This window comes from Vipera ursinii, assembly GCF_947247035.1.
Source record: "Vipera ursinii genome assembly, chromosome: 1".
Taxonomy (NCBI): domain Eukaryota; kingdom Metazoa; phylum Chordata; class Lepidosauria; order Squamata; family Viperidae; genus Vipera; species Vipera ursinii.
Genome location: NC_139512.1, coordinates 297,720,089 through 297,732,716, shown reverse-complemented (window position 1 = coordinate 297,732,716; position 12,628 = coordinate 297,720,089). Strand labels below are relative to the sequence as shown.

At 36.0% G+C, this 12,628-nt stretch overlaps 1 protein-coding gene across 1 annotated transcript in view; it reads right to left on the bottom strand.

Moving 5' to 3' along the window:
* Window positions 1–12,628, bottom strand: part of DNAH8 (dynein axonemal heavy chain 8) — a 134,675-nt gene that overhangs the window by 19,987 nt on the left and 102,060 nt on the right. The window contains exons 67-75 of the mRNA XM_083349336.1: window positions 11,315–11,452; window positions 10,197–10,324; window positions 9,209–9,380; window positions 8,144–8,299; window positions 7,091–7,246; window positions 5,176–5,358; window positions 3,238–3,343; window positions 1,658–1,910; window positions 1,365–1,555 (exon numbers count right to left, since the gene is read on the bottom strand). Of these exons, the coding sequence (XP_083205462.1) occupies window positions 1,365–1,555; window positions 1,658–1,910; window positions 3,238–3,343; window positions 5,176–5,358; window positions 7,091–7,246; window positions 8,144–8,299; window positions 9,209–9,380; window positions 10,197–10,324; window positions 11,315–11,452 (1,483 nt within the window). The remainder of the gene's footprint in view (window positions 1–1,364; window positions 1,556–1,657; window positions 1,911–3,237; window positions 3,344–5,175; window positions 5,359–7,090; window positions 7,247–8,143; window positions 8,300–9,208; window positions 9,381–10,196; window positions 10,325–11,314; window positions 11,453–12,628) is intronic.

Genomic DNA, 12,628 nt, shown 5'->3' with positions numbered 1-12,628 from the left:
ACACGCATACAATATCTTTCTCTCGTGCTTATTTTTTGTAGCAACCATTCTCTCGCACACATTTATACTTATCAATAATCTTGTCATCGTTCTACTAAGTGTCCTTTTTAATGGTTTCCACTAGAATAAATCCAAACTCTTCTAGGGCAATCTGTAAGACATCTTTCCCATTCTGTTTCATGCAGCTTCCACATCTTGTTTTCTTAGCACTTGTCCATTATTCTTTAGGGAGAGTTTTTTTCCTCAATACATTTTCATACTAAACCTATGTTTTCTCCTTTTTCTTTCATTCTCCTTTTGTTCTACTTTACATTCTTTTCCCCCTATGTCCACTTTTTCCTGAACATCCACTTTTGAAGCTAACAAATAGTGGTCCCTCCCATATTCAGAACTTCACATCACCTTTGTATCCTTCATCAATTTTCCCTATATTTCATAAGAAAGAAAGAAATCACGTGGCTAAATTATTTACTGTCCATAAACCATTTGAATTGATGTATGCTTAAACTATGCATTTGAGAAGAATTTGGCTGGCAAACTTAGGAAACCAGAACCATTTGGGCTTCTGGAAAGATCTTTATAACTAGTAGGGCAGAATAATAGAATACTGAAAGTCTGACAAGGTTATTCTTTAGCTTAATTTGTACCTGGCATAATTAAGGAAGGAGTTAATCTGAATCTCCTTCTCACATCTGTTCTTCCCCCCCTTGACACAAGGACCTTTTCTATAACAGCCCTGTTTCCTCCTGCAACAATATAGCTCTTATCTCTGTATTCCTGGGGGTCTTTCCAATATTCCATGATACAAACTGGCTTTGAAGGAAACACTCAACAAGCAATTACCATTCTCTTTCATTCTCACGTGTCCAAATTGCCAAATCACTTCTTGTGATTGTGCGTGCATGTCTTCTTCTCATCCAGCATTCATGTCATCTAATTTTAACCTTGCTTCACTTTGATAAGATTGTTCAATCTGTTCCAAAAATTATTCCTGCATTCACATGTATTCACAATAACCTGAGTGGCATTTTTGGAATTTCTACTTCAATACTCATTCTGTGAGAAAAAGTTGTAATTTCCTTGTTTCATAGCATTATAATTACTGCATATGAATGAATGAATGAAACTAAGTTCATACTCTTTGTATCTATGGTGATATATTATACAAAGTTTGCATTTTTCTATGATGAACACATATGCTTTTATGAATAGCTTTTTTGGCTATGATTACTACAAAGCTTTTGTGATTCAATCTAGTGGCTTTAGGTGCTGCCTGTTCTGTTTAATCTTCATACCAGATTGTAATGAGAATGAAAAATGCAAAATATATAAAATAAAATTAATATAGAATTCAAGGTGATTACCTTTAATGAGTGCCTGGAATTCCTTTGGTTTGACCTGACCCCTCTGAAGATCAATTTTCAATGTCAAAAGCAAGGTAAAAAGGAATTTGTGATTTTCATAGAGGCCTCTAACAGAATAGGTGAAAGTTTCGTATGTTAAGTACTCAATAATATTTGTAATCCTTTTCTGTGGAATAGGAGTCTTGTCAGATCTAAGGTGCCAAAACAAAGCAAGCAAATTCACTTAAGTCACAACAAATACAGAAGCATATGCAGAAAAAGCATCCCTGTGTATAATAAGATTGTGTTCCTACCTAGCCATGGATTGATCAAACAGTTTTAAAAACTGGGCTAGGGAAGTCTGATACATAGTATTAACCATGCTCATTTCAGTGATCAAAAAATAAAGAATGCTCCCTCGTGTAGCAGCGGGACGGTATTCCTCTTGTGCGGTGTTAATTTTTTTCTCAGTTTCTCCTGCAACTTCTAGTTTTTCAGATACCTCTGTAGCTGTTTGTTTAGTGGTTCTCAAAACACCGATCAGTGATTCGTCATCCACCAAAGAACCTAAAGAGTACCAAAGTAAAATAAAGATTTACAATATTTGGAATGGATTTTTCACCTTCATGGGGAAGGGTACCATGAAAAAAAGGCAAATAGAAAAGAGAGGGACTGACAGCCCAGATTCATAAGCAGTGGTGGGATTCAAATATGTAAACAACCAGTTCTCTCTATGGAAGTCCATTCTGGGCCTGGGCAATAAAAAAAATAGCTACCGGTTCTGCCAAACTGGTGCGAACTGGCTGAATCTCACCACTGGTCATAAGCCTTTTGTCAGATGCTCAGAGTCATGCATTTGATATGGGCAGCTATGTAATTCAAAGTAATAATAAATGAAGTGAATAATAAAGTACCTTAAAATCTACGTACATAAAAGCTGGCTCTACTTTATAAAGGTAAAGGTTCCCCCGCACATGCGTGCTAGTCGTTTCCGACTCTAGGGGCCGGTGCTCATCTCCGTTTCAAAGCCAAAGAGCCAGCGCTTGTCCGAGGACGTCTCTGTGGTCATGTGACCGGCATGACTAGATGCCAAAGGCGCATGGAATGCTGTTACCTTCCCACCGTAGTGGTCCCTATTTTTCTACTTGCATTTTTCCGTGCTTTCGAACTGCTAGGTTGGCAGAAGCTGGGACGAGTAACAGGCGGTCACTCTGTTACGCGGCAGTTGGGATTCGACCCGCCAAACTGCCGACCATCTGATCGACAAGCTCAGCGTCCTAACCCACTGAACCTTCTGTCAGATGCTCAGAGTCATGCATTTGATATGGGCAGCTATACAAAGTACAAAGTAATAATAAATGAAGTGAATAATAAAGTACCTTAAAATCTATGTACATAAAAGCTGGCTCTACTTTATAGATAATTGTAAATTTTAGAGCAATGGATTTTAGAGGACAGTGAAGGATAACAATTCTTCAGCCCTAATAAGGATCCATTGCTCAATTTGCCTTAACGTCTCAGTATAATTATGATCAAATTAATTCATGATAGTTTAGACAGCTATTACCAGATAGGTGAGGTGCTAGAACAATTAATTGTGCTATCATACCATCCTGGTTGCTGATTTAAGACAACTGAATCTGTTTATTTGGTATTGTTTTAGGGTGGCTTGTTAACAGCAGGAGAAACTACACCCACTGTTTTATCTGCAGGGAACCAAAAGTTCCTTGTCTTAAAATCTATTATTTTCAAATATAGTAGAACATTTCTGAGGGACAGTCTAGATTCAAATTAATAGTCCAATAAGTTTCTAAACTAGAGCTGTGTCTTTTATTATGATGCACTGGAAAATTTGTCTACATTATTTATGTGATAAACATAAATACAATAATACCTTTAGTTGTAGTTAATTTATAAAGGAGGTTATCTTCCAGTTCTTTCATTTTCCGCTTATTGTAAGTTACGTCTTCCATGAGTTTAATTCTTTCAGCTTCTAGTTCCTATATTAAATATCAGAACACAGGCTTGTTTACTTCTTCAGTTTTGCATTAAAAAGATGAGGATGAAGATTGGTTTAAAACTAATTTATCGACTGTCTTCTTAGGAAAGTATTTTTGTATGTTTCAGGACATATTGGATTTTGGTGAGCTTTTTAATCATAGGAACATTAGATACAAGAAATGTGCTAAGTCTGCCATGGTATAATGCTTTTGACAGATCTCATGAACTTATTTCTATATAAATCCATGGTCGTCTTCTATTCCTACACTCTGATGAAACTGTAGCTGCCTTCAGCATAATCTATCCTAATCTTCAAGTTTCACTTTTTCCATGTTTAACTTTCTAAGGAATGGCTGCAATAATGTCCACTATTTTAAAAACTAAACAATTATGCATACAATTTTTAAATCCACTTATACTTGGAGACTCTCCTCTACATCCTACTCCACAAAGGAGAAAACCATTCAGATACTTTATGTTTTACAAATTGTGTGCTGCAGAAGTGGAAAATGGGTGCATCACTCTTCCTATACAGTTCTTTCCTTAAGCAACTTTTCCAATGGAATCTGAAAATAGGACGTCCTTAAGAAAATAGTTTTGAATGAATTACAAATGCAAAAATGGAGGGCAAGGGTTAATTTCCCCTTTCTACTGCTGTTTTTCTTATGCAAATGCTTTCATCTATCCTGTTTCTTTCATTGCTGCATTGTGCAATATCAAAAAACCACAACAGAATTCATGCTGTTGCTTGATAGTGAAATGGTGGCATATGAATTTAATAAATACATTTAATAAATAAAAATAAAAATATAATGCACTTGTTGCTGAACGCGTAGCTGTGTCCAGAAGATGCACAAAAACATACTGCTTATTTACAATTATTTTATGTTTACATATTTTATATATTTTCTTTATATTATGTGAATACACATGCGAGCCCTTCAAAACAAATAATTCCCCAGTTTAGAGTCACAGTCTGATGACTTTGACTAAGCATAACAGGTAAAATCTAATGCAGATAATACTATTTGAATGCACAGGAAAAATAAAAATAAAAATAGCAAACCAAAAATGGATTAATAAGGCTCCAAAAATAGCATAATAGAAGTATTAAACATTATCATATTTAAAAAAATGTTTACATTCTTTCTCAAGAATAAACATTCAGAATGCAGTATTATCCATTCACTGGTCTTCTAATAAAAACAAGATGATTGTCAGAACCCGTATTCCAGGGGTCTTTTCTCTTTCTTTAACTCAAACTCCTTTCTCTTTTCATCTCTGGGTTCTGCCATATTCCTGGAGGGGAGGGGGGGAAGCTTGCGGGTTATTGCCTTGGTTTCCTCTATTGCTACATTGTAACACGTTGCTGTTTCTGAGTAGTTGCCACTTAGGCTTTTCCTTAGGCTGTTCTACATCTTTCCCTAGGAGAGAGTGCTTAAAAATACTCACTCCTGAGAATGCCTTCAATGGTCCTTATGAAATAAGTTTGTTCCAAATTGCTCTTGACACTTGATGAGATGCCTCCCATTGAGCCCATTGGAGGGAAAGTCTTTGTAATTACTTTAACCTAATAATATAACTTAATTTTTCAGAGGGAGAGTAAGGAAAATAATGTTCTAACCCCTCTGTGCCTAAATCTTTTCTGTTTCTAATATGTCAGCCTTTGCCAATTTTCTTTGTTCTTCAATATTCGTCCGTCCGCCCATCCGTCCACTTAAATTCACTTTGCTAATGAAATGCAGACTACAATTTAAGAATCAGTATTTAAGCTTCAGTGAAACATCATTGTATCATTGTGTATAACAACTCATTGTACTGATTATCTTACCTGTTTCTCTGTTAGAATTACTCTCTTCAATAACTGATTTTCAAGTCCCTTCATTGTAACAGTAAAATCAATTACTGATGTTTTAGCATTAATCTCAGGAGTGAAGGCAGGATTGGGCAATTTTGTAGTAATATAAAGTTTAAATGAATTCATGACATCTATTTCTTTATCTCCAACTTTCACCTTAATAAAAGTTCAAATGTTGTTTCAGTGCATTGTTAATAATATAGTTAATAACTGAAAAATATTGCTAGAAAGGAATGTAAAATTCACACAGCTCAGGATATTTTTAGCAACACACTTCTGGACAGTTTTCTTAACTGGCAAATATTTTAAATATTTTCTAATAATATATATATATATATATATATATATATTATCCTCATTTTATTTCCTATTAAATCACTGCTCAACCATTTGAGCCTCTCACCCATCCATCCCAATATTTAATTGAAGAGGAAGTACTGCAACATGGGCAAAAATCAAGGAAATTTATGTAAATATACTAACCAATATACTTGTTTTAGTATATTTTATATATCTATATATCTATAGATATATCAATTTAGATATAGATATTAATATATAATTATTTCAGATTTCTTATTATGTTGTAGTTAATGTAGTCAGTTGTATGGTACAAATGTAGTCAGTTGTATGGTACAAATTCAATTAGTAATTTATGGCTTTAATATAACATTAGAAAGAGAGAGAGAAGGGAATGCATTGTGCTTTTGCTACTGATTTATTTTAGGGGTGGCAAGCTTTGGACCGGTGGATTATATGCAGTTTCTTAACTCATTATTTTAAGGTTGAAAACATTCCCTTTTCCTCCCCATTGCCATAATTTGATAGTAAATTTGCCCACTATTTTCCATAGAAATGTAAAGTATAAGGCTCAAAGTGCAATGTTTTTCATAAGAAGGTAGCTTGCTGACAGGTGCAATTTGATACCTATCAACTTTTCCTAGCAAAATTGGTGGTCATGTGGAATGTTATTCTGGGTAAATGGCATCGGTAGCAGATAACCTAAATCATTCTTGCTTTTTATCATGGGATGGACCAGAATCAACACCCTTTAGATACATCATTGTTGCTTCAGATCATTAAAGGGAGGGCTTCACTTGGACAAAAACCTTGGATCTCATTAAAGCATGGATGTCAAACTCACCACGTCACGTGACGTGTCACGATGTATTGCAACTCTTTTTGCATTGCTGGCAGTGGGGTGGGCGCGGCTTTGGTATAATGAAACCGGCCTGCGGGCCAGCAGTTTGACACCTCTGCATTAAAGCATCTCATTAAACCCACAGTAAACCCATTTTAGCAGTGAAGCAAAGCAAAGCAAAGCAAAGCAAAGTGAAGTAGCCTCGTTGCTATGTTTTGCTTCCTCCAGTATTGGCCAAACACAGATTTCTGAGCATGGAAAGAAACCTTCCAACTATAGCAACTCCAGAGTGGGATGCTAAGTGCTTTGTTCAGGCGAATCGTGCCACTTCCCTACCTCAGTGAGGCAAGCTGCAGAATAAACCGATATGTCAAGCAGAACCAAGTTTGCTTCACAAAAGCATAGTAATTTCTAAAAGACAATCTCTGAAATGCCACTACCATTGCCTAGTAAAACATTTCTGTCCTTGTAACAGATAAGTGGAGGGAAAGGCTTCCAATGAAGCACTGGAAAGGGAATGGGAGGTAAAAATAAGAACTTTTTCCCCTGCAGGTTCAGAAAGAGACAATCTCTTGTCAAAGAGATTTCTGATCTCTCTGGTCTTTGGAGGTTGAAGAAACTGGTCATTGACTGAAGGGGAAGGTTCACTGTTTGATTATATAATTTCTTTAAGTGGTTTGTCCAAGAACATTTGTCATATATTTAAACAAAAAAAAAACACACAATATACAGAATAATATAGCTAACCTTGAAAGAGGTTCCTGATTTAATGAAGTTCTTTTCTAATATATTATCAAGGGCAGGATCTAATTCTTCCCTGATATCTTCTATTAAAAGTGGCCTTCCCAGAGAGAGGGCATCCTCTAAGTGCGAACGGAAATATTTATGATTCAAAGTTGTCACCTTAGGAGTAAAAATGGTTTATTATCAATAAAGGCAATATAGTTTACCAAAGTGCTTATTTTCACTTATTTTTTTAGAATACTCTTAAAGTGCTTGTAAACCTATGTCTGCTTAATTTGACATAAATCTCAGCGAGCTCATATTAGTTCTGTGAGAACTTATATGGGATTACCTAATTCTCTAAATTTCTTTTTATATTTTACTTGATGACAATTCTTGGAGGTAAGTCACTATTTTTCCATTTTAAATCACAGGAACTGGGATTTATAGATATCTACTTCTGTCTGAGAAATCTGAACCAGAACTTAAATAAGTTTTTAATGTTCCTATTTTCTAAGGTCAGTGACCTTATCCCAGTGCCTTCTAAAATCATGACAAAATAGCTGGGAAAGTTCTGTAACAATAGTAAGTCTTTGCATTGGAAGAGTCTGAATAGAATTATCTTGCTTTTCTTATAGGAAGAAAAGATCCTTTCTGGAAGATACCAAACAAATAGAAGGAGTTACTACCCAAAAAAAATCAAATGAGGACAGTTTAAATTTAATAAACAATCACAAATGTGAGGGAAGAAATACCATCACTGTATCAGATTAGAGTGTGACACATTTACAGTATGTTATTAACTATTGATTTAATGCATTGATAATTGTCCTTTTTTGTGGGTGCCAAAGCGGCATGCCTGGGGGTATCTCTTCCAGTGACCTGAAGAGAGAAAGTTTGGCTCCTCCTCACCCAATGAACACTGAGCGTGATGGTGAGCTATTGATCTGCTCTGGCCCCTGCAATGCAGTAATTCTCCTCTTCATGTGTAATCATTGTGTAGCTTAGTTTGCTGGGATGGGGGAATGGAAGGGAAACAGGAACATGAACGGAATATTAAAATTTTGTAATACTTACTTGTAAATCATTGTCCTTTTCTTTCTGCTTAATCCATGTTTTTCCTTGAGTCTGTGGATCTATCAAAAGTGGGTATCTGGTTGCTTTTGTAACAATGATGCCATTTTGAACTGAGAGTTCATCTCCTGGAAGCCCTTGCAGATTCCACTCACTAATCTAGATATGTAGAAGAAGACATAAGTTGAATAAGAAAAGAAAACTGAATCAAACAACAAAAACAATAAGTTCTGAATGCTTCCCTTCTGGAATCCTGGTTTCCCAGGACACTCTAATGCAGGGGTCTTCAAACTTGGCCCTTTTATGACTTGTGGACTTCAACTCCCAGAATTCCTCAGCCAGGCATGCTGGCTGAGGAATTCTGGGAGTTGAAGTCCACAAGTCATGAAAGGGCCAAGTTTGAAGACCCCTGCTCTACTGCCACCATCATTTACTGTAATTGTGAAATGGCAATTAATGCCAGCCCATTGTAGAGATTGCAGTCTCAACATGGAAGTGACATGGAGAAGAGTGGTTTATGTACTCAGTACCACATATTAACCCCTATCTATTTCCCCATAAGTACTATATTTTCCCCATAAAAATGCCTGGCCTTCCAAAGGGCAAACACCTACAGCATCCTTACAGCTGACTAGGAAAGTGTATTAGGTTTTTCAACCACACAGGTTTGAATTTGTTTCATTTTAATACTATCTTCTTTGTAATATAATAGTACTCTCACTCCATTCACACCCTAACTCAGGATCTTAAACACAATTTTTGAGGGTGCCGTGAAGATTCTGTTGCTATTTTTCTAATATTTTTCCAAGTATGTGCAATTCTTCAACTTCTCACTCTAGTTTAGAACTTGATAGTACCCTGGAATATTTCTACCCAAGAGGTTACTCTGCTGAGACTTAACACCCAGGCAAAGATGGCTAGATGACAAAATACACTGAGACAGAATTAGTGAGAAGGAATTTATTAAGCCAGTAACATGTGTTAATAGATTTATTCAACCACTTAGTGAAATGATCAGCAGGATTAAAAATCTAAGCTATAAAAAAGCTAACAGAATTAAAGACTTACCGTAGGAGGATCTACCAGCATGGAAATGATATTCAGATTTTCAGTAAAAGGGATTTTTCGTAATCTCATCTCTGTCTCCCATAAATCTTTAAGCAAGAGGTTCCTGAATATCTGATTAAAAGGGCCACAATAGGAAAGGAAGCCTGTGCAAAGTAACACATCTCCCACAAGCCTAGGAAAAATCATGGAATCTTTCATTAAGATGCATTTTTTTAACCTTTTAAAAAAAGGAATGTGACAAAACCATTTTAAAAAGCTCATTCAAAAAAGACACTTTAATCAGTTTCATACCATTTTACTCCTCAGGTTCAAGCTGGAAAGTTTATAGTTTTTTCAAAATGTGCGTGATTGACTGCTGAAATGAACAGGGCTCCTACTTGCACTAACCACTTGCACCAGTGAGCTGAATAAACGGGACACAGGACAGTGAAGCAGCAACACCAATTCTGGCATAAGCCTAGCCATTTAGTAGCTCTAATTTAAACTAGGAGGAGATGTAAACAAATCAGAAGAATGGAACCAAATTGACAGGTCCTAGTTCTGATTCCCTATCTAGGTCTCCATCATAAGAAGGAAGCAAATCACACTCAAAATTCCCAGTTTTCTTTGGAATGTATATTTTTAACTCAGATGTTTCAAAGTGTGTTGCAAGTTTTTCATAAATGGGCTGGTTATTAAGTTCAGATCTGTAACTTTGTTTCTACAGTTATATCAGAACCCTTAATTAAAGCAGTTGAGGAATCCCTGTCTGCCAAACCTGATACAGCAATAAAGATAAACCAGTATCAAAAAAAAAATCGTTATCCATCAAGCAGTTATCTGAAAGTTACCTATTTCTAATCATTTTAAAAGATAAACAATATAATAAAATAATAAAAAGGACAGTTATACTTTATGGATTGAAGAGAGACATTTATTTTTATTTTCCTTTTACTGTTTTATATTATTTTAAAATTAATACTATTATTGCACTGGTCATATACTATACCTATTGATCTGGGCTCGGAACTCTCTACTTTGTTGAGTCCACCGGATTTTCTCTCCACTCAGGCCATCAATAAGGGCAGAGGCAGCCTGCATCTTTCTCCTGCACGTTTCAGCATCATTCAAGAGGTCCTGACATTTGAAAATATGTCATATTACACTTTTCAAATGCTCATCCCGAGAACTATGCTAGTTCTTTTTAGAGAACATCTTTAAAAACAAGCATCTTTTTAAAGCATGCCACTTGAAAATAAATATCTCAACCCCAACATTTTTTGCACAGATTCTAGTTGTAAATTTGGATATGAAGGAAAAAAAAACCCTGCCATCTTTTTACTTTTAATGCAGAGCATGCATAGCTTAGGAACTTTAGTGAATTTTGAAATTTCACTAATCAAGGAATCCAAATACTTGCTTATCCACAGAATTTTATTTAGTTTATCTACACACTACCTTCTCCCAAGATCTCTTGGCTGCCAAAAGGAGCTAATCACAAAATATTCAATAACTAAAAGGTAAATTGATGTAGGTATTCTTTTCTAATTATTTGAGCTTGTCTGGATATGGATACTACAATTATTGTTTAGTTTCTTTTCCCATCCCCCAGGCAGAAATAAAATATTGATCTACAGACACCTGCCATTTTTACTTTCCAAAATGCCTATGAGAATTGGGAGTCTTGGGAGTCAAGATAAAACTCAAAATTTTCTTTATTTGACAACCTTTCAATCTCTATCTTCTCCCCTTTGCAACATGCCAACCTTTGATTAAAAGAATTTCAAAGAGAAATTAAATCAGATGGGGCAAAGATCTGAAGGCACAAAGGTCAACAGGCAGATGATAAAGTGCTAACTAAAGCTGCAATGATATTTCAGTATCATACTAATCTCAGAAGTTTGATGATGTGGATGTGGAAAGGCAAAAGTAGGCAGTGCCAATGTATATTGCCTGATTCCCTTCTCTGCCTCAAAACTGAGGAAGCAGCGGGAATGACTAGTTAAGCAAAGAGCATCCAAAATTGTCCTGCTGAGCAAGCATTTTCCTAACCTAGAATGAAAAGTGCATGCAGTAAGTAATAGCAAAATACATGGAATGTGTAATTCAATATTTTATTTTGTTTACCATCTTCTCCTGCATAGCTGCATCAAATTTGGCTTGTACTTTGTCCAGCTCTGCTTGCTTCTCATCTAGCAACGCTTGTGCCTTCCCTAGTTCTGCATTGGCTATTTTCAAACGTCCTTCTTGTTTTGCTAAGTTAGTCTAAAAATTTAAAAAAATGAAGCAATATATTTACTAAAAAATATTTTTATGTTTAAAATTAGTTGGTCTTGGAAGAAGCAAGACCTATTTGAGCTCCTGTTGGAGAAGACTCCTGAGAATATCATGGACAGCCAAGAAAAAATAATAACAAACCATTTCTCACTGAAGACACAAATGGCTCAAATTATCTTCTTTTCGACACATAAAGATCTAGCCATTTGGAAAAGACTTTAATTCTGGGAAAGGTGACAGCAAAGAGATGAAGAGAATGACCAGCAGCAAGGTGGATGGACTTAGTGACAGTAACGATGGGTGCAACATTGGAAGACATGAAAGACCAGATTAGGGATAGGTTGTCATGGAGAAAATCTCTTTGTGATTGCTAGAAGCTGAAAAATGACTCGATGGCACATAATCAATCAATCAATCAGTCATTATGTATATGTTTTTCCTATCTTTTTCTATAAAGTGGGGGATGGGATTGAAGTAATTTAGTAGGTAGTTACTGTCCAAATAACTGTTCAATCCCAGAAAATGCTGCTTTGATTCTTATCTTCTATGTAAAGAAAAACCAAGGTGACAATTTGATGTTCAAACAAGAGATTCATGACTGGGCAACTAGGTATATCTGCTAGTCTTACAGCATAGAATATCCCTTCAGAGTGGCATATGCAGGTCCCAATCACTTTGTATCCAAGTGCTGGTTGTCATCTATAAAGCACTGCATAGCACATGGTCTGGATATTTCTGCAGCTAATTGTCTCTGTTGCTCAAGACAATCCAGGAAGATCAGCATGCTTGAGTACTGACAGTTTAGACAATGTCATCCTATAGGATTCAGAAGACATGCTTTCTCCATCACTGCTTCTGCTGTCTGGAACAAAAATCTTCTGGAGTGTGCATGGCCCCAACGCTGCTGTCAGATCCTGACTCTTTATGCAGGCACTGGGCCAGTATATTGTATGAATCCACCACTGAGCTTGCTGTTTCTCTGTTTAATTAAGGAGGGATTTATATTGTTTGTTTAAACTGTAGTAAGCAACCCAGGCTACTGGATAGTCAGAGGAAGGAGGGAGAGAAGGAAGGCATCATCAATAATATCAAGAGCCGAAGTCACCGCTATGTCTTTTCAAAGTGGTATATTTTAGTGGTTTTGCATTTTAACAAATTAGCACT